The following is a 22652-nucleotide window of genomic DNA, read 5'->3' as shown; positions in this document are numbered from 1 at the left end:
GGCTGTTGACATCTCCTAAGTTTATTTTAAAAGTGGAGTTGTTGCTGTTTTTTTTTTAGTCCTTGTTGTTTGATAGACCTCTCAAGAGGAAGGACGCAGAGACATCTTTGCTCTATCACCATAAAAGCCGAAGTCTTCAGAGCCCTTTGAGTAGAAGAATGTATTCAATGAATAAAAAAGAATGTGATGTGAAATAAAGTTAATTCCTTCCCTTTATTTCCACCTCTTTATGACTTTCTATATCTCTGTGTATCTTTGCCTTATAGAGTCTATGGAAGTTTTTTCAGGTAGACCGGGAGCTGGCTAGAGGCGTCCATATTGATTAAACTGTGCCAGATAAATGGCTGCTTGAGCAGTGTCAGTCCCATGGCAGTTGTGACAGCAGTGCTGGTGTATTCATTCTGTCTTTATAGTCTGTTCTGGCAGGAGTTTTGAAGACAGTGTCTGCTCTTATCAAGGTCAAATAAATTCGATTTTGACAAAAGCAAAAACATTTGAGGGCAATGAACCATGGCCTCGTGCATCCCACCTGCTTCTGTGCACCTTGCATTGCCCGGCAGTGGTTTATGAGTGGTCGTATCTGGTTGGATAACCTGTTGAAACCTGCCATATTGCAAGTGACAGGATCCAGTAAGCATGAAGATTCTCCTGTTTCCTGGAATTGGCTGGAAACTTACTACTTTGTTTTAAACTGGATGAGCTAGGCATGTGAGACATACACAGCTGCTAAGCTGCTTGCTAACCAGTGTGGACAACTGCCTTCTCTCTCTCCTTTAGCACATGAAAATCCTGCCTATTGGGAGGAATTCCCCACCGAATGGAAGCTCCCTGGCGTGTCCAATCAGTTCTTCCCACCCCAGATTTGGACACTGAGGAAATGATGCCGAAACACAGCATCAGTTGGAGGTGGCTCAGTGAGTGTCCAGGGGTGATGGGGCCAGGCAGAGCCTGGTGGCTGGACACCATATGGCTGGTGTCCTAAGGAGGCTGGTCCTGAGGTGTGGCCTAGGTGTGTTCTTGGTTCCCCAGACATGGAAGTTCCTCCTATTTTCTGAACTGGTCCTCCAGGCTTAACGTGGATTCTGTGAGCTCCCCGCTATACATTCTTTTCCTTTTAAGTTGCCAGTGTCTGTTTCAGTTGTTTGTAGGCAAGAACCCTTCTTGGGGCAGACTGGTTGTTCTTGCTGTTTCCCTGAAGTGTCCTACCATAAGCACGATTCTTCTCTGGAAATGGGTTCCTAAAGGTCAACATCCCAACGCCTACAGGCTTTTCTCATTTTAGAAAGCTCAGATCCTCACGTTCAAGGTTTAAACTCTGTTCTCTCTCTCTGTGGAACTGGCATGTGTGGAATGCACTAGAAATAAAAACACACATATCTACACAAAAGGAAAACATTTCCTCCCGTTTCTTTTCTCCTTCCCCATTCAGAAGAAAAAAAAAATTGGATTTCTTTATATTTTTTTCTTATTTTTGATTGAAATTTTTTTATTGTGGTAAAAACATACATCATAAAATTTATCATCTTAACCACTATCAAGTGGACGGTTGAGTAATGTTAAGTGTATTCGCATTGCTGTAAAACAGGTCCCCAGAACTTTTTCACCTTGCAGAGCTGAGACTCTATACCCATTAAATAACTCCTGTTTGTCCCCTTCCCCCACCCCACTCCCCCGATAACCATCGTTCTACTTTCTATATCTATGAATTTGACTACTTTAGAGACTTCATAAAAGTGAAATCATGTAGTATTTGTCCTTTGTTTTCTTTGTTTTGTTTTTGTTTTTTGGCCACACTGCGAGGCGTTCGGGATCTTAGTTCCCCAACCAGGGATCGAACCCATGCCCCCTGCAGTGGAAGCGCAGAGTCTTAACCACTGGACCGCCAGGGAAGTCCCAGTATTTGTCCTTTGTGACTGTCTTACTTCTCTTGGCATCATGCCCTCAAGGTGCATCCTCTGGTATGTCTTAGTCCGTTCAGGCTGCTATAACAAAACACCACAGACTGGGTAACTTACAAACAATAGAAATTTATTTCTCAGAGTTAAGTCCAAGATCAGGGTTACACTAGGGTTGGGTTCTGGTGAAGGCCCTCTTCTAGGTTGCAGATTGCCAACTTCCTGTAATATCTTCACGTGGTAAAGGGGGCAGGGGAGCTCTCTCAGTCCTCTTTTTCTTTTTGGCTGCGTTGGATCTTCATTGCTGTGTGCGGGGTTTCTCTAGTTGCAGCGATCAGGGGCTACTCTTCGTTGTGGTGCACGGGCTTCTTGCGCGGACTTCTCTTGTTGCTGAGCACGGGCTCTAGGCACGCAGGCTTCAGTAGTTGTGGCTTGCGGGCCCTAGAGCACAGGCTCAGTAGTTGTGGCGCACTGGCTTAGTTGCTCCACAGCATGTGGGATCTTCCTGGACCAGGGATCGAACCTATGTCCCCTGCATTGGCAGGTGGATTCTTAATCACTGCGCCACCAGGGAAGTCCCAGACCTGTTTTATAAAAGGCATTAATCTCATCCATGAGGGCTCTGCTGTCATGACCTACTCCCCTCCCAAAGGTCTTTGGGCATCAGCATTTCAATGTATGAATTTTGGGGGGATAGGTGTTTACCTAGCCTATAGCATTGAAGCATGTGACAAGATTTCCTTCCTTTTTAAGATCTCCATTGTATGTATATATCACATTTTGTTTTTCCACTCATGCATTGATGGACTCTGGGTTGCTTCTACCCCTTGGCTATTATGAATAGTGCTGCTATGAACATGAGTTTGCAAATACCTCTTCAAGATCCTGTTTTCAGTTCTTGGGGATATGTACATATCAGTGGGATTGCTGCATCATATGGTAGTTCTACTGTTAATTTTTTGAGGAACTGCTATACTGTTTTCCATAGTGGTTACACCATTTTATAAACCCATCAGTAGTGTACAAGAGTTCTAACTTCTCCACATCCCTGCCAACACTTGTTATTTTCTGTTTTTGTCTTGTTTTGAGAGTAGCCATGCTAATGGGCGTGAGGTGATATCTCACTGTGGCTTTGATTTGCATTTCTTTGATGACTAGTGTTGTTGAGCTTGTATATAATCTTTGGAGAAATGTCTATTCAAGTCCTTTGCCCAGTTTTCAATTGGGTTATTTGGCTTTTTGCTGTTGAGTTGTAAGAGTTCTTTGTATATTCTGAATACTAACCTCTTATCAGATATGTATTTTGCAGGTATTTTCTCCCATTCTTAGGTTGCCTTTCACTCTGTTGATTATATCTTTTGATGAACAAGAGTTTTTAAGTTTAATGTAGTCCCATTTGTCTGTCTTTGTTTTTGTTGCCTGTGCTTTTGAAGTCATATCCAGGAAACCATTACTTGCCAAATACAGTGTCATGAAGCTTTTCCCCTAGGTTTTCCTATAGCAGTTTTGTAGTTTGGGGTCTTAGGTTTAGGTCTTTAATTCATTTTTAGTTAATTTTTGTGTGTGGTATAAGATAAGGGTCCAACTTCATTCTTCTGAGTGTGGATATCTAGGTTTCCTGTTACCATTTGTTGATGACACGGTGCTTTCCCCATTGAGTGGTCTTGGCACCTTTGTTCATGATCATTTGACCATATATGTGAGGGTTTATATTTTTTTGGACTCTATTCTGTTGCACTGGTCTGTGCCAGTACCACAGTTTTTATTACTGTCGCTTTGTAATGTGTTTTGAAATTAGGAAGTACGATTTCTTTAACTTCGTCCTTCTTCAAACTTGTTTTGGCTATTTGAGGTCCCTTGAGATTCTGTATGAATTTTAGGAGTTTTGTTTTTTTTTTTTTCTATTTCTGCAAAAAATGCCATTAGGGTTTTGATAGGGAATATGTTGGATCTTTAGATTGCTTTGGGTAGCGTTGACATCATAATAATATTAAGTCTTCCAGTCTATGAACGTGGGTGTCTTTTCATTTTTTGTGTCTCCGTTAATTTCTTTCAGCAATGTTCTGTAGTTTTTAGTGTACAAGTCTTTTACCTCCTTGGTTAGGTTTACTCCCAAGTTTGGTGGGCGTTTTTGGTGCTATTGTAAATAGAATTATTTTCCTAATTTCCTTTTCCAATCGTGTATTATTAGTGTATAGAGACACAAGTGATTTTTATGTGTTGTTTTTTTGTCCTGCAACTTTGCTGAATGAATTTATTAACTCTTTCATTTTATTAAAAAAAAAAAACCTTGTAGTTAGAAATGGGAATGCAGCCAAATTTTATTTGCCTGGGGTCACATTAACCAGTTTGTGGATTTGCCATCAAGGGGGAAGAACCCAATGACCATTCAGGTAATCAAGATGAGCTGGTGCATGTTTGGCCAATACTTAGAACTGGGCTCTGGGTGAAGGTGGGGAGAGAGGTGAAGTGAGGTAGAATGTGTGGCTGGAGCTACTCATGTAAAGTCCTATCTAATGAAGCGAGGACCGTTCAGCTGAGAGACAGAGGGCAGACTTTTATAGAAAAATAACCATCTGATTATTTTCCATGAGGCAACTTATAAAATTATTTATATTTTAAAACTATTGAATTACCTTTTTTTGCACTTTTAGATGATACTTGTAGAATCTTAAATTTGTACCCAAGCATTGGGTGTATTGCTAGCCAAATAAGATTACCAAATAAGATTACATTAAAGCTACTGACTAGTTTTGTTTAAGTAATGATTTGGGGGCCAGCTATGGCAGCCTTTCCCCATATTACGTAGGGTAATGGATCCTGAAAGTAGACGACAGACAGGTTAAGACTAATCTTCACGAGGCACAGAAAAGCTAAATGACCAGCAGTGGTTCTTTGTGGAGTATCCTCTCCTTTTCTTTCTTAGGTATGAAAGGAAACAAGATGTGTTAGCATTTTCTAACCATTGGTAGAGGTTCAGAAGCACACCACAAGAATACCTAAATGTATGCAGTTGTATTGTTCCCAAGTGCAGTGTTTACGTAAGACTCTTGAGAAGATTGTCTCTGGATAATATATTTTAAGTGTGTTTGGGGATCTTTTGTGAAGCTGAAGAACCAACTCCCTTAATTATTAGTTTTACAAATTCCTGCCTCATACATATAATTTTATTTTTAACAACATTACACACACAGGGCTTCCCTGGTGGCGCAGTGGTTGAGAGTCCGCCTGCCGATGCAGGGGACGCGGGTTCGTGCCCCGGTCCGGGAAGATCCCACATACCGCGGAGCGGCTGGGCCCGTGAGCCATGGCCGCCGAGCCTGCGCGTCCGGAGCCTGTGCTGCGCGACGGAAGAGGCCACAGCAGTGAGAGGCCCGCATACTGCAAAAAAAAAAAAAAAAAGATTATACACACAACACACACACATACATACACATACCCTTGGTATCTGCAGGGGATTAGGGGTTTGGCTCCAGGGCTCTCCACGACTACCAAAATTCACAAATGATCATAGTGTATATACCATTTTGTGCCCTGCTTTGTTCTCCCAACAAAAATAGCTTCCATGTCATTGTAAACTAATTTTTTAGAGGTTGCCTCTTATTTCCCTGGGTGGATTATTAGAACTAACGTCATCATCACCCACCTATGTTGAAGTCCAACTGTCTGCAGTAATTAATAGAACTGTGTTTACAGTCCATAAGAAAAATAAAAAGGAAAGTTAAAGTCAAAAATTTTCATTATCCACGGGAGATGTGGTCTGTCTCTGAAGTAGGGATGTTATTTATGTAGGTTCAAGGCAAAGCCCTGAAAGTCACCCCACACCCATTTTCCTCATCTTGATACTCCCTTGGTCACCAAATCCTGTAAGTTTTACCTCCTACATAATTCTGTCTTTGTTTCCCTTGCAAAGCTCAGTTCACACGAGCCTTGCTCTTGACTCTCTCTAATTAACTAGGACTCTGGTTATTCCTCCCCCTCCCCCATGCCTAGCAAACCTGCGTGTCATTACTCCTATTATGACCTTTAGTTCACAGAATGTTTTTTCATGCCTTTGCCTTCCGCTGGTCTCTGAGTTCCTTGTACTCACCCTCAGCAGGCTACGTGGCATATTTATCTTAGTATCTGGTACCTATCAGGAAGCTGGGAACACAGAACATACTTAACAAAAATTGGTTCTAGAAGTGGGTGAATAGCTCCGCGTACTTTCAGCCAAGCAGGTAGCTCACCCGTTCTGTTGGGTCTCGCCTTGTCAAGGTTCTGAACATTTCCATTCCTGTTTATTAATAAAACTCAAAGCCAGATCTCTCAAAAGCAAGCTTATTGAACCTTCTTCTAAATTTTACAATGAAATCTTTTCGGTAAATCACCTCTATTAGAAGCTTGCCTACGCCACAGGTAGAATTTTCTCAGGAAACTTGTGATCTGAATTGGAAAATCTGGATTCCAAGGTTTTCTGTCTAAAAGATCAGTTATCTAATCAAGGAGAATCTTCTCCTTCAGATGTTTTACTAAACGTGATCTCATGCGGCATCCTCACAGATACTAGGAAAGGGTGGTGGGGAAGGGAGATTTCAATTCTCTTTATCGATAATTGCTGGATGCCCAGAAGCATAGCAATTTAATTAGATATTCTTTGCAGTCTTATCTCTTCTATATAACCCTAGTTTTTATTCTTCTGTCTATAAATGTTTAATCTCCCATTTTCACCTTACTGAGATGTTTGTCTCAGTATTCTACAGTGATGAATCCCTAGGACATGTCTTTCATGAAAATTATGGTTTGTGCTCTGAATATTGAAATATTCAATATTTCAGTATTCGTCCAGACAATTTCAGGGCACCCCAATTGCATGTTTAGCAGTGTATCTTAACTGATACCCAAACTGGCGGTTTCCCTTTTGTTAAAATTTTCCTGTTTTCTGAGCCTTACACAGTTTAAGTTAATGAAAAGAAAACAAAACTGTTAAAACACTAAGGCCATGTTAATATCAATGTTAAGACAATAAAGTCTGTTGATGGGAGGGTCCAAAGTGAAAAGTCAGTCTCCCCCAGATTTCCAAGATGTAGCCTCTTTTATGAGTTTCTGCTTTATGGTTTTAAGTTACCACCACTCTGTGTTTCATAGACTAATAGCTATATTCCTTGATTTTTTTTTTTTTTTTTTTTTTTGCAATACGCGGGCCTCTCACTGTTGTGGCCTCTCTCGTTGCGGAGCGCAGGCTCCGGATGCGCAGGCTCAGCGGCCATGGCTCATGGGCCCAGCCGCTCCACAGCATGTGGGATCCTCCCGGACGGGGGCACGGACCCGTGTCCCCTGCATCGGCAGGCGGACTCTCAACCACTGCGCCACCAGGGAAGCCCTATATTCCTTGATTTTAAATTAGATAGTATTTACTTTTTTCTTTGGAAGAGGGGAAACTTGCATTCTTATAGCTTCTCTCATTTCTCCCCCGTTTTGACTTGCACACATGTGCACGCACACACTGCATTGCTAAAGTTTATAACAGTCGCATACTCATCTGTAATTATGATAACTATTGTATACTATGTAAATATAACACATTTATATTGTTATAAACGTATTCTCTCTACAGAATCTCTCTAAATATTCTCTACAGAACTGCTTAGTTGTGTGAGTGGTCACAGAGGAAGGTGTATAATCCTATTTTACTAAATTCCTGTGGCTTGAAGAACAACACAAATATTTATGAGATTTTCTTCATTGATTTTAGCCTTTTCACTTACTCCTCTGAGTATTTCTTAAACTTTTATTGCTGGTTGCTTTTCCTGTGTTTAGCACAAAATTGTTTCCCATCCGATTTCACTGGGTGCTTGGGTAGACGTATTCGCTTGCTCTGCCATCTCGTATCGGAATGGTCAGAAATGTTAAATGTGTTAGGAATTTTAAATCTTCAGCTTTGGACTTACTCGTATTTTTGGTATTTGGCCTAAAAATTGCTGAATGAAGCTGTTTTAGACAGCTACATCTTCTAGATCCTACCGGGATTGGAGCTGTCAAATATTTTTTCCTCCTCTATCAAGATTTCACAAAATGGAATATAGCATTAATGGTCCTTAACCACTGAATCAAAAAATTCTGCTCAGAGGCTACCCGCAGGCTTGAAGGAAATTTCAGGAGGAAGGAGTCTCTGCCCATTTGCAGCGGCAGCGGTAGCTCTTGTAGTCTTAGGAGGAACTTTTTTCTTTAATTTCTCCTTTGGGGTAAACCACATTTGCTTCTGTTTGGAAAGGCCCTTGGCATGTAGAAATAGTATGGGTCTGTCACTTGTTATCGACTTAGCGTGGGAAGCGATGCAGCTTTTCAGAGTGGCTACTGTGGGTTTTCCTCGCTGTTCTCTGAGGGAACGCGAAAAGGGCAAAGAACTTTAGGCCTTTGTCTCAAATGCTTGTCCAGTCCATAATAGTCTAACCGTAGGAACGGGTAATGTCCTTAAGTAAGCTCTGTGGAAGAATGAGACTACTGTGAGCTCTACCTGTTGTAGGTTTTATCATGAGCTTATAAATGTCTCTAACATTGGTTTTCACTTAAATGCAAACAGAAGTGTAGGTAATGGAAGCCTTTTTTTTTTTCCTTTTTCTTTTTCACAGCTATTTAGCTTGCTTTATTCTTCTTAAAATTGTAGCATTTAGATAAATATTCCATTAGTAACAGTGCTCAGTTATGCTGATATCTTTGTAACCCAGAATTTTTTCTTTTCATTTGGCACTAGAAGCAAAGTGAATTTTTCAGCCTGTGTTTTAAATGTAGTTAAAAATGTTCCAGCTTCTGAAACTGAATGATTTTTTTTCTTGAATATGCTTTATGTATTTGTACTCTCCTCCAAAGGTGATATTAACTGATCGTTATATTTTATAGTCACGGGAGGTTGATTGTCTTACAGTGTTCAATTCGCAGACATGTATTTGCAAACACTTCAGAGAGAGTGTCTTTGACTATAAGGAATTCAACAAGCCCATTTAGAAACTTTATAGTGAGTTTTTAAAATGCAGTGCTTTTAACGTTTGCAGTATGAGCTCTAGTGTGGTTTGTTTCTTTTAAAATATAAGCCTGATAACTGAAATGAATTTGATAAGGAAGCAGATCTTTCTCTTTTATTGGGGAATGTCTAAGGCCAGAATATAAGAGAACTTCTATCTTAATAGAAAGTGATTTTAAGATTCTAATACTATTTTACTCATATTATTTCACATCATAGTATTTAGTTTATTACCTCTAAAAGAGGGTATTCAGAACTTCTAGATTTTAAATTATCAATCATCTACTCTTTGCGTCAACATGACAAAGAAGATGATTTAACTTCTTACAATTTGAGATTCATCAGGCCATTCAAAAGCTTTTGTATGTCAGAAAGTAAATTTTTTACATAATTCTTTAAATCAGTAAGTAATCAAGTAGAAATAGGATTTAATCAGATTACATTATTAGCATGAGATTACCTAAAACATGGCATGTCGGTCATTAATTAGCAGACACAACTCATCCCCCAGTTTGCCTGGTGTGTGTCAGGTACTGTTCTCACGTTGACTTTTAAAAATGATTGCTTTTAAAGTTAATTACCAAATTTTATGTTTGTCACTTTGGGAGTTAGTTACCTTGGGTGACAATTTCTAAACTGTTGGGAGCATCCAGTTTAATATTCGGTAAGAAGTCCCCCAGCCATGGTGATGTGGCCCTGAGTTAAAGGTTCATAAACTAAAAATAACGGTTATAACTTTTATGACAGAAATACAGTTCAAGAGAATTTTTTATATAAATAAGAAATGTTGCCATTCTGAGATTTCCTAATATCTGACATGTCTAAATACCTTTGTTGGTGACTAACATGTATGAGAACAGTGTTGGTTCAGTGTGGTTGAATGGATGGTTTACAGGTTTTCTCTACACGTATGTATTCTCTGTTTTGTTTTATATGTATGAAGCTCGCTTGTGAAAGTTGACCTTATTTCTAGCTTTGTGATTTGGAGAATTGTAATCATTTTAAGATTAAGGTTTTTAATATAAACACTGCAACCTGAATTATACATATTAAGTCTCGTAACTTGCCTTTTGATCTTTCGCACGCACTGTATTTTCATGTTAGCACTTCCTTTTTTGTTGTTTTGTTTTTGTTTCTGTTTTTTTGTTTTTTGGCCTCGCCACACGGCATGCAGGATCTTAGTTCCCGCACCAAGGTTCGAGCCCATGCCCCCTGCATTGGGAGTGTGGAGTCTTAACCACTGGACCATCAGGGAAGTCCCAGCACTTCCGTCTTTAAAGTAAAATTCACACTGCATTTATAGACATTGAGTCAGGCACTGTTTCTCACTTTTTATTTCTTATATTATTAGTTTTTTCATTCTTGCGTTTTCACACTGACGTCAGAGATTATTTATCAGGTAGAAACAGGTAAAGCCCTTTCAGAATTCAAGAACAGGGATGACATTTTGTTGACTAGTCCTTAGTTTTTTTTCTCTCACTTTTGCCCTTTCCCTTTCCTATTTGGTTAAACCTGTTTCCTGTTCAGAGAGAGGTAAGCTCTTCGAACAGGTATCACTAGGAACTGGAATACATAGGCTGGACTTCACATCTGGACACAGCTAACAGCCCATTTAAGAGCAACTCCACTGAATGCTCCATTATTTTTTAGAATTCTGGAACTTCAAGGGACTTTGGTCGTATCTGATACAGAAAGGAAGAAGCAGTCTGAGGAGGTTAAAGGAGTTGGTCAAGGTCATAACTCAGCTAGTAGATTGCTGGACATCTCATCTATAGTTGACTGAGTGTATATACCACTCAGTTTCCCAGAATTGAAGCTGTGACCCAGACAGTGGTTGGTGCAGGTAGAAGTTCAAGACCCCTCTTCTCCCACAAGGAGCAATGAGAAGTCTTGAAGGAAAGGACTTAAGCAGAGGATGATATGATCAAATTTGCCTTTTTAAAGGATCAGTCTGTCCTCACTTGAGCATGATTCGGGGGGGTGGGGGGAGATAGGGTAGACTGTAGAGGGGTTGGTATGTTGAGGTGCCGTTGCAGATATCTAGCTTGGATTAGGGCAATGAGACTGATGTAGAAAAACAGAGAGGTTGAAGGGATATGTAAGGTAGTTACTGGTTGAGGGAAGAGAGGAGTCCTATGATGCCTGATTTCTGCCTGGTAGAGCCCGTTAGCTGGTGGTGCCAGGCTTCTGAGAGGTCCAGCTTGTGGGGTGGAAGGAAAAGCATGAATTGCGATTTAGACCCATTATGTTTAATAGTCTATTATGAACAGTTAGTTGCTTACATGGAACCAGAATTGAGAGGAGAATCAGAGCTGGGGATCTGAGTTTAATTAGAGCCGTGGCTGCGATTGAGATTCCCTAGGGAAAGAATTTAGCCCGAGTAGTGGCAGAATATGGTGTAGAGAGAAACAGGTACACCAGTTTTCATATGGTGGATATCTAAAAGGGTGAGATAAGCTGGCTGTAATTTAGCTCTCTTCCTCTTGTTACCACATTGAATATAAACAACAAACGATCAGATAGAGAAGGTGTGGGTCAAACAGGGTTATTTCTTGAGCCCAGGTCAATGAAATGCTACTCAATTATTTGGAACTGTCTTTGTTACAAAGAATAGTGGTAACAACATTTTCAGTTCATGGGATTTTGCCTAAAATTCTACATCAAATTGAGACATAGTTTTTCTTATTAAAAGTTATACAATTTTCCATAAGTTTCTATGAAACCTGTAATACCTAGAGTCAGTCGGAACCTCCAACTGCCTCATTGAGATCGTCTTCACTCAGTGTCTCATACAATTTCTCAAACTTAACATTTTAAAACTCAACTCCAACCTTACCCTCAAACCTGCTTTTTCTCTGGTCTTTCCCATCAAGTCACAAAGCTCAGAGCTGCTTTAAATTTTTTTTCCAAAAAATTTTTAATTGAGGTATAGTTTTTACAATGTTTCAGGTGTACAACGTAGTGATTCACAGTTTTTAAAGGTTATGCTCCATTTATAGCTATTATAAAATATTGGCTATATTCCCTGTGCTGTACAATATATCCTTGTAGCTTATTTATTTTATAATACATAGTAGTTTGTACCTCTTTATCCCCTACCCCTACCTTAACCCTCCCCCTTCCCTCTCCCCACTGGTAACAACTAGTTTTTTCTCTATGTCTGTGAGTCTGTTTCTTTTTTGCTATAATCTCTAGTTTGTTTTATTTTTTAGATTCCACATATAAGTGATATCATACAGTATTTGTCTTTCTCTCTCTTATTTCATTAAGCATAATACCCTGCAAGTCCAATGGAAAAAATGTCATTCTTTTTTATGGCTGAGTAATACTCCATTGTGTATACATACCACATCTTCTTTCTCCATTCATCTGTTGATATGGACACTTAAGTTGCTGCCGTATCTTGGCTGTTGTAAATAATGCTGCAGTGAACATTGGGGTGCATAAATCTTTTTGAATTAATGTTTTCGTTTTCTTCGGATATATGCCCAGGAGTGGGATTGCTGGGTGATATGGTAGTTCTGTTTTTAGTTTTCTGAGGACTCTTCACACTGTTCTGCACAGTGGCTGCACTAATTCACATTCCCACAACAGTGCATGAGGGCTCCTTTTCTCCACACCCTCGACCACATTTGTTATTTGTGGTCTTTTAGATGATGGCCATTCTGACAGGTGTGAGGTGATCTCTCATTGTGGTTTCCATTTGCCTTTCCCTGACGATTAGCGACGTTGGCCATCTTTTCATGTGTCTGTTGGCCGTCTGTATGTCTTCTTTGGAAAAAGTTTTATTCAGGTCTTCTGACCTCTTTTTAATTGGGTTGTTTGTTTTTTGATGATGAGTTGTACAAGAGCTGCTTTAATTCTTTTTGGTGGGGGGGGCGGTACGTGGGCCTCTCACTGTTGTGGCCTCTCCCGCTGCGGAGCACAGGCTCCGGACGTGCAGGCTCAGCGGCCATGGCTCACGGGCCCAGCTGCTCCACGGCATGTGGGATCTTCCCGGACCGGGGCACGAACCCGTGTCCCCTGCATCGGCAGGCGGACTGTCAACCACTGCGCCACCAGGGAAGCCCGAGAGAAGCCCGAGAGCTGCTTTAATTCTTAATTCTCCCTAACCCTCTACACCAATTACACTATTGAGTATGATCAATCCTCCAAAATATATCTCCAGTCTGTCCTATCCTGTATTTATGACAGTGGCTCTGGTTCAGGCTGCCTCCGTCTCTTACCTGAATTCCCCCAGTGCACTCCTCACCCTTGTCCCTGCTTCTCTTCTTGCTGCCCTCTCTCTGAGCCATTCCCCACGCAGTCAACGCAGAGATTTTCTTAAAGGAAATAGGTCATTCTGCTCCCTTGCTCAGAACCCGTCCGTGATTTCCTTTTGTACTTAAGATAAAATTCAAAATCGTTTTTTGGGTTTACAGAGTCTGGCACATTGCTGATCCCGGTCACATCTGCCAGCTCCGCTCTTCCCCGGTGCTGTTTCCCGTCTCAGAGGCTCCTATCCCAACCCTTTACTTGGCCAATTCTATTCATTCTTCACATTTCAGGCTAAAATGCCATTTTCCAAGGAGGTATTTGCTGAGCCTCCCCCTTCAGATGTGTTGCTCCTTCTCGGTATGGTCAAGGAAGGCCTCCCTTTGCAGGTGACTGGCCTCAGGGCTGACCCGAAATGACAGCAGGAGTGACCGCTTCAGGATCAGGAGCAGTGCCAGCAAGGCCTGAGGCTGAGATGACCGGGAACTGCAATCAAGCTGCCTTCAAACCACACGAGGCTCAACTTGCTAAAGCGCTTGGACAAGAGAGTCTCTACAGAGAGTCAAATAATTCAAAGCTTTTTCTTCAGCTGAGGCCTGCTTTGCAAGAAGCAGATCTCCACTCTAAGTCATCCACTCTCGTTCAGATTCCTAAACAGGTTTCACCAGTATTTGTCATGCTATTGACCCAGCTCAGCAGTGGGTTCGTGAGGGCTCAGTGACTCTGATATACAGGGTACCCCATACCTGGTTTCCTCTTGGGCAAGAAGCATCATAGCATACAAAAAGCATTGATTTCAACACCAGTGAAACTTGGGCCCAAATCTCAGCTTTGTTACATGTCGGCTGTCAAACTTGGGTACCGTATTTCTTTGCTCTGCGCGAGTCTCTAACCTGGTGGGCGGTAGCTGGGATTAAAGGATGTGCTGATGCTCTGGCGCTAAGCACAAAGCAGTTGCCTACAGGTGATTCTCATCATTGTCTGCCTGTGCTGTTTACCCTCTGCCTAAAATTATCCAAGGGATTTCTCTCCAATTTTAAGACTGCTTCACATCGCCTTAGCAACTATGTCCAATAGTATTAACACATGCAAGCTTTTGAAAAGAAAACAACTGATGAACACATTGGCCAGAATTCCTTAATGGCTTCTCTCCTGAAACAAGGAGGAGAAAAATGATTCTGTGAGGTAAAGATAAATGTTATAGAGAATATAGTTTCCTCTAGTTTTTGTTTGATCTTTTTATTCTCTCTGAAGACAGTCTCAAGGAATGTGGAAAACTTCAAAAGCAGAATAGAAGCGCTCAACTTTGACACACGGAGACCTTTATGGCTTTTCTGTTTACACAGTGATTTTTTTTTTCTTGTTTTAAGCCCTAGGTAACAAAGCATCAAGAGTGGAATTGGGAGGCAGCCTTTCAGATTGAAATGCTTAAGTAAAACCTTGTCAGAGTGATTCCACACAAAGAAATGTTAGTTTGACACTCGAGGGGGCATGTTCTGATTTGGTTTCTGTCCTCAATGTTTTACATTTTAATCCTGCCACAGACTTTGGATTAAAAAGTTGTTACCTTCATCATCATGCTCAAATGTTGAGGCTCAAACAGAGCAAATCCGGTAGATTTATGTACCTTTTCCCTGGCCTGGATGGAGTAGTGGTACCTTTTTTATTTACATAGAGACTTTGTCAACAGCACCAAATACAATCGTTTGCTTTTGTTTATTTTCTCCTTCTCTTTTTTCTAGGATTATGACAGTTTCTTTGAATCCAAGGAAAGCAACACAGTCTTTTCATTCTTAGGCCTCAAATCACAGTTGGCATCAAAGGTAGGTCAATCTTTTCTTGTTGTAAAATGTGTCTTTCTTGAGTTCTTCTTAGGGATTGAGGTTGAAGGAGTGCATATCTAGTCTCCTAAATTTTCAGTTTTTGCTTTCTCAAATACACAGTTAGGACTGCTCAGGGTAAATAAAGACACACAAGGAAGCCAGTTTTTTTTCTTTCCCATTTTCAATTGTTGCTGTATATTAGAGTTTTATCTTTATTTAAACTTCAGTTTATTTATAATTTATATCTCCTTCTTCCAAAAAAAATTTAAGGTAGCAAAAAACAGTAGGTGCTTTTTATTTTAAAGTGCAAGTTCACATTACTTTACATTTTTTGAAATAGAATCAAAGCCATGTGTTTAAGGTCGTCTGCAATTTAAGCCTTTTACATTGGAAGGGACGTGGTTTGCAGTAACAAATGGTCAACCTTGAAAAAAAGGGCAATTCCTAAACTAATCAGAGTGTTTTCGAAGCCACTTTATTGTGTCATATGTCTTTTAGCAAATGTAAAAGGCTCAAACTTTTCTAATATTTAGAGCTATAGATGATATATATTATGGTAACTTTGTGAAGCACGTGGATTCACTTTCAAAATAAAAAATAATATTTCTTTATTAAATAAGGCAGTATTTTGATTGTTATTTCCACTTCAGAAATACTATATTTTTCTGATTATGAAAGTAGCCTAGGCTCATGTAGGAAAATTGGGAAAATGCAAAAAAGTACAAAGGAGAAAATAAAAAGTCACCAGAGAAAACCACATAAACATTTTTGGTGTATTTCCTTGCAATCTTTATATACATAGCAATTGAGGTTTTGACTGTATTTCAAATTGAGACTGAATTCTAAAGCTTCTGTTTGTAACACTGAATTGAAATGAAAGTACATTGCTGGGAACTTTGATATCTGTAAGTAATAGGTCTTTTGAGGCTCCCCAGGATTTGTGCCGTTTCTGGAACACTTGTGGGAGGAAGACAGAGAGTATCAATAATAAAAATTATACAACAGCACCTGTAGTTCCTCGCCGACGTGAAATCATGCTTTGTTATACATCAGTAAGTCCACAGATGCTTGTGGGTGGTTTCTGTGCACATGTTTTAAAGAGACAAAACCCACACAGAAAACCCTTAAAGGCGCTTAAAACTATCTTTATAAAGATGGAACATTGCAATACTTAGGAAAATGAAAGTATTTTTGTAACATGTTTCGTGCAAAGACATGTAAACCATCCAGATTTATCTTCAGAGAACTAGAAAAAACTGGGGTGGGAGCAGTCTAACGGATGCATAAATCCAGCGGACACCAGCGTCTGTGCAAAAACCTTTGAAAAATACTGCGTGCTTGCCATCTTTGTTCTCATTTTCCCTGAAGATGTAGGTTCCTTTGAGAGGCTTCGGGCTGACTTTTTTACTCTTTGAAAATACTTATTCTCTTAGAAATTTCTCAGGAAACCTGTGACCTGTAGGATATGCCTTCTCACATGACTTAACGGTCATGGGATTGGAGTTGGTCTTGATGGCATTGAGGTTTGCTTGATTGCAGGAGACCATTCCACGGTCAGTGAGAGCGCTAGGCACCTCCACCCATTCAGCCCCCCGCTTTCAGGCACCTGAGTCAGTCAGACATGAGCAGGGGCCCACGGAACCAGAGTGGAAGGCCACGGTGCCGGTGTGTGTGCCATCCCCTCTCGTGAGCCATTCAGGGCCTTAAGGGTTAATAGCAACTCATACTTCACCTCCGTAGGAAAGAAGTGCAAATATCTTTAAGAGCGAGTCAGCATTTTCCCCCTTTCTAGTTAGTCATTTTGTACCTTGGTAGTAATTCATTATACAGTCTACCCTCTAAGGCCTAGACGGAGCATTTACGGGTGTGATGTACCAAAAGATGGAGCCCCCTTTCCTGTCTCCTTTCCTACCCTCTCTGCAGTACACACACGAAAGACCAGGCGAGCAGGCCTGCCAGGGGACGTATAAAGACTCCATTAGCATCTAATTGCTCTCACACAGTGAGGGGAGAGAAGGTCCGTAGGAAAAGAACATTCACAGACGCAACTCTAGACCCTGGGCAGTTCTGCAAAGTGGATGGGGCAGAGGAGGGTAGGAGGCCACAGAATAGCGGCCTGCAGGCCACATTGGTTCTGGATGTGTTTGTCCTGCACGGACTCTTTTTTAAAGACTTCAGGTGGGTTGCTGATACTTAAAATACAGATTTCCCACTTTTCTCCAGAATTTGAATTGTTGCAGCCCTGGTGGGGGGGAGGGGGTCCCACATCCTTCTGTGGCCAGCTGGAGCCCACCGTGGTACCTACCGAAAAGAAAAGAAGGCCTTTTCACCAATACTTTTCAGGTAGAAAATCATCAGTTTTCTTATCGTAACAGATTCAAAGCAGAGCCTGAAATGGAAGTTTCTGCTTTCGGATCCCTGCCATTCAGGGGTGATATTGAAAATACGCAACCACCAGTAAACCTTGAGCACTGACCAGCCAGGGAGCAGGTCTCAGAGGCCCACTCCCAGCCGATGCCAGGGGTCAGCCATCCAGTGGCTGGATCATGGTAGCACTTGGGGGAGAGGGGTATCAGCTATTTACCAATAGGTATGGCCATTCCAGTGCCGTTCGTCCCCTCAGGTCACCCTCCGCAGGGCCCCTGAGTAAGGTAACCCCCGGCCACGCCACTCACCCAGGTGTGAGTGGAACAGTACCTCAGAGGAGTTTCCTCAGTTGTTGAAAACACGTGGCTTTCTTTCCACTTTTATATTTGGCAGGTCAGGTGGGTGTGACTTAACTCTGGGCTCTGATCCCTGAACCCAGGATTTATTTGCTCTTATCCATCCCATGGCGGTGATTTCTTGTGATTTCCAACATCTCTGTTCCTGACATTTAAAATATCACCGCCAGGGTGAAATTTCTTGCCCGCACGATGCAATAACTGGCTTTTTTTTTTTAAATAAATAGGCAGAACCTTAGCAAAGACAAGCGGAAGAGGACGGAGATGCATTTTGGAGCGCCCCTGGTACTCAGCACACACCTGCTTACCTAATGCATCACTGTGACAGAAGCCACATGCATTATCAGTAACTTTGCTTGCCACGGAAAAGGTGTTTGGGGAAGACATGGGTCTAATGGGATTGCATGAGTGCTTTAAACCAAATCAGGCCCGTGGTGGGTTTTTTCCTTGTTTTCAGAATTGCCTGCAGTTGCCTCACTCACCCGGAGGTACTGTCACCTGTTACAGGTGTGCCTCCTGAATAACTGAGTGATAAGCAGGTGGCACCATCAGAGAGAAAGTACTGGATCTGCCCTGGGTTGTAGTTGATGCCAGGATTGCTCAGACCTGCTTCTCTTCAGGCCGCCTAGGTGGTGTCCTTGAAATTAGTCTGCCAGGCTCTTAGAATATTTTGATCAGAAAGGAAAAAAAGCAATGTTGGTTGACAAAGGGCTAAAGATCTTTGCTGCAGATTCACAGGCATCACTATTCCAGTGCTTTGTCATAACTGTAGGAAAAACTTAGATGTTCTAGCCTCCTTTTGGTAATGGAAATTCTTACCCCCCCTAAATCCTCCAAACCCCTACAGATGTTTCCAGAAATCACTGTTGCAACAATGTGTGATCAGAACCAGTTGACAGGGATGAAAAGAATTGCTATTTGGAAAAAAAAATGCTTCTTTATCTCTTACAAAGGAAAAGTTTCACCTAATGTGTAAGATGACTTAAAAGATATCTTTAAAAAGGTGCACTGATAGTTAATTTATAGGGACATTATCTGACTCGTACCTGAAGGCATTTCAGCTCTAGCAACTTATTATGCGTAAGTGCACATATATTTTTAAACGCAGCTCCCCCAACTAATAGCTGCTTATATATTTTGCAAAGGGATTGTATTTTTCGAGAAAGGAAGATCTCGGTTAGATATATTTTGTGAACCCTTGATTGATGAGGCATATTAAAAGATACTAATATTGCTGCACACTTTAATTTTTTTTCCTGTGTTACTTTTCATCGGTCCTCTGACACTGCCAGTTCATATTTCTGGCCAATGCACAGTTCCGGATTTTCAGAGTAACATAGATACATGTTCTCATTCCATATATGAACACTAGTGATTTTTCAGAACAGAGTACATACGAGAAAGGGGCTGTCAGAGACTCACTCTGAATTGTACTTGGCATGTGAAATCTCTCCTTCCTTCGGAGTGGGTGCTGACAAACACTGAACCCGTCGACTTCATTAGGGCAAAGGCTCCTTTTCTGCATCCTTGTCCCTGCTCACATTTTTTTAGAGTTTTTAGTTGCCAAACCTGGGAATAGTCTTGAATAGAATAAATTCAGAGTGCTGCCTAAGATATTCTGCTATTCTCAGTGTCCTGATGGTGGACCTGCCCTTTTGATTCTGAGCAGGAAGTTTGTAAGAAATGGAAAGAACAGAAGAATTTAGTCCCTGTCACCTGTGTTCTCTCTCCCTCCTATTCTAAAGAACTTGTTGAATGCTAAAGCTGACATCCCAGCCTGAGATTTGCATCCCAGGACTACAACCAGAAGGAAAGCACGCCACTGATTCCTACATGACTGGAACAGATATATGATCCACCATTTTCTCTGCAAGGAAAGCTGCTGTAAAATCATGGCTGTGACTGCTTAGTTGGCATTAAATACGATCCAGGTCACATTCCACTTGATAAATCCCAGGGACTAACCAGGAAATGTTTTTGAACTGGATATCGTGTTAAAGTCTAAGAAGACTTAGAATTTCTTTTTAAGATACAGCAGTTTTTAAAAGTTAACGTTGCAATGGTCTAACTTACATTTTGTCTACTCTTGCCAGTGACTACCGAGAAGCAACTTGGTAAGATTGAGTCCTGGGGTCGTAGGATCAATTCAATACCTGCTAGACCAAGAAAGCTACTCAGAATTGTTTGTCTCAAAACTTCTGAATTACTCTGGTTGTAGTAGGCCCAGTATGGTTGTCCTAAACAGACTAGATGAATAGGAGTGCTAAATTATTTACCACAGTTACAGATCATCTACCCCACCCCACTTTTTTTTTTTGGAGCAGCAAAGAAATAGGAGAGACCAGCTTCACCTGGTATTGTGCTTGTTATGAGCAAGCTAGAAACACACTGTGTGGCATTTCCCTCAGTACCCAGGCTCTGCAGAGTCCTAAGGTATTGCCCTCTGGGACTGCACTGTGTCCTTACTTGTGTTTTACCAGCTGAATTCCAAACCTGTAATGGTTTTCTTCATCCTTTCTTTTTTCGTTTTGTTTTGTTTTGTTTTGTTTTGTTTTTTTACGGTACGCGGGCCTGTCACTGTTGTGGCCTCTCCCGTTGCGGAGCGCAGGCTCCGGACGCGCAGACTCAGCGTCCATGGCTCACGGACCCAGCCGCTCCACGGCATATGGGATCCTCCCGGACCGCGACACGAACCCCTGTCCCCAGCATCGGCAGGCGGAATCTCAACCAGCGCGCCACCAGGGAAGCCCTTCATCCCTTCTTTAACTAGCTGCCTTTAGATCTGAATAATCATAGTCTTAAAAATCTAGGAAAGAAGTGGATGGGAATTGCAGACATAGATGTAATATCAAAAGCATTTTAAGACAGAATTTTTATTTCCTGTAGTAGGCTTGTTGGGGCAAAGAAAATGTGCTGCTAAAAATCAAATTATCCCATTTTAAAATGAGATAAAATACAGAGAGTGCCATCCTGCTAGGTATATGCAGACCAGAAGAAAATTTAGTTGGGGAAGTACTTGTTTTTCCACATTCTGGTATTCTATTAAAATCAAAAAGGAGAAAAGGAGGATTTTTTTTTTCTCTCAGGCTCTAATATATTTTAGATTTGTTTCTGTTTTATAGATTTATTCAACACTCCCACATAGATGTTTTTATATTACATGAATTTAATAATGAACTAAACTTATTTTTGTCCTTCCTTGTTGAAAGGTACCAAAGCCTCTTTCTGGTTTGTTTTGTTTTGTTTTTTAATTTGATTTTGCTGTATAGGGTTTTGCTTTTTCTAGAAATGCTTACATCTTTTCTAAAGTGTCAGAGCCCACTTTGATCTGCAAAATTATTGTGTTTAGATTTCCATTTGTATGCATTTATTTGTCTCTAAAGGCATTGGTGAAATCTCAGATTTTATATTCAGCATTAAAGAGGAATAAATTACAGAAAACACATATTCTGAAAATGGAGTGCTTGTTCCCGACCGTTTCTTACACCTTTTCTAATTTTGCTTCTGTGTTTGGTTGAAACCTTCTTGTTTAGCTGGGATGCTGTATTTCTGCTCCCATCATGAACCCCATACCTGAAAGCTGCAGATTCGTTGTAAAAATGCAGATGGATCATTTGAGTACTTGAGGAGACACACTTGGGGTTGTGTGTGTGTGTTGGAGGTGACTGCAGAATCATCTCAGACAGTGACCAGGACGAAGGATGGCGTTAAATCACTCATCCCCTGGTTGGTTCAAATAGATGACGGTGGTTTCTTGAGTACAATGAAGCGATGGGCTGTGGATTCCCTTCCCTAATTTCGTGCAGGAGAAAAGTACAGTGTAGCCACAGCCCTTAATAGCAGGGCTGCCTTTGCTGCAAACACCTCTGAAGGCAGAAGACGTTTCTGAAGGCAGCGTCTGAGGTTAAGCCCATCGCTGAACTATTTCTAACTTAAACTCCAAGATGAGGGAGGGTGAAGGAGGAGATAAAGAGAACAGGCTGTCAGTTTCCAGAAATGCACTAAATTGTGAAGCCAAAGAAGCCAAGTAATCCCCGCCCACTTGTAACCCAGATTTTCAAAGTTTTCCTAGTTTTCTAGAAATGCAGGCCAGGTTAGTTTGGTCATCCCATTAATCAGCGTGTGTTGAACCCCTAGAATGTGACAGGGACTGTCTGAGCAGGACAATAGTCTCCACCCTCAAAGAGGAGAGAAACGGAGAAGAATTAGCAGCAGTGACAGTGGCAGTGACTTGAGAAACAGGTAAGTTCACAGTGTTCCAAGCGATGGTTCGTCATCTGAAATGTGCTGTATAGTCTTTTTCTTTGTATGTTTCAACCAGTCCAATTTTTAAAATGATTTCCTACAGCAACAGAATAAATATGTACACACACACGTATATAATATATACACTGACATATAAAGAAAAATAAACACACCCCCGTGTGTCTGCCACCAGCCGCCTGCCTTTCCTTTGGGGCTCTGTGTGCTCCCTCCCTGACCCTGTCTCGTCCCTGTTTGATAGCGGGAGCCCATCCAGAACGCCATGTTGATCATAGCCTTCCTGTCCTTTATTATTTTACCTTTGTGTACATATCCTTAAAAACTAATAAATGGAATTAAACTCTGTTCTTCTGTCACCTTCTTTTTATGGTCATTGCATTTGGGCATAATCATTTTGAAACAAGTGCCCTAGCTTGTTTATTTTCACTGCTAAGTATTATTTTGTCGTATATCACAATTTTTCCCTTCTCCTATTGCTGAATATGGAAATACATCTTTCTTTGAAATAGAGAAAGGAAATGTTGCTACAAACATTCTTCTATGTGATTTCTGGTGCACATACACAAGTAGATGTATACCTTGAGTAGAATTGCTGTGTCACACGTGCAATAAAGCACATCGTCAACCTGAACAGATAAGGCCAAATTGTTTTCCAAAGTAATGGTACCAACTGACACTCCACTGGTGTACTAGA

At 41.1% G+C, this 22652-nt stretch overlaps 1 protein-coding gene across 1 annotated transcript in view; it reads left to right on the top strand.

The window, feature by feature from the left end:
* SH3BGRL2 (SH3 domain binding glutamate rich protein like 2) overlaps nucleotides 1-22303 on the top strand; it is a 54247-nt gene extending 31944 nt beyond the window's left edge. Inside the window, exons 3-4 of the mRNA XM_067702723.1 lie at nucleotides 14892-14972; nucleotides 17923-22303. Coding sequence (XP_067558824.1) covers nucleotides 14892-14972; nucleotides 17923-17934 — 93 coding nt within the window. The 3' untranslated portion in view covers nucleotides 17935-22303. The remainder of the gene's footprint in view (nucleotides 1-14891; nucleotides 14973-17922) is intronic.
* The last annotated feature ends 349 nt before the right edge of the window (nucleotides 22304-22652 follow it).

This window comes from Pseudorca crassidens, chromosome 13 (genome assembly GCF_039906515.1).
Source record: "Pseudorca crassidens isolate mPseCra1 chromosome 13, mPseCra1.hap1, whole genome shotgun sequence".
Lineage (NCBI taxonomy): Eukaryota > Metazoa > Chordata > Mammalia > Artiodactyla > Delphinidae > Pseudorca > Pseudorca crassidens.
The sequence above is the reverse complement of the archived record's forward strand: the minus strand, read 5'-3'. Positions and strand labels throughout refer to the sequence as shown.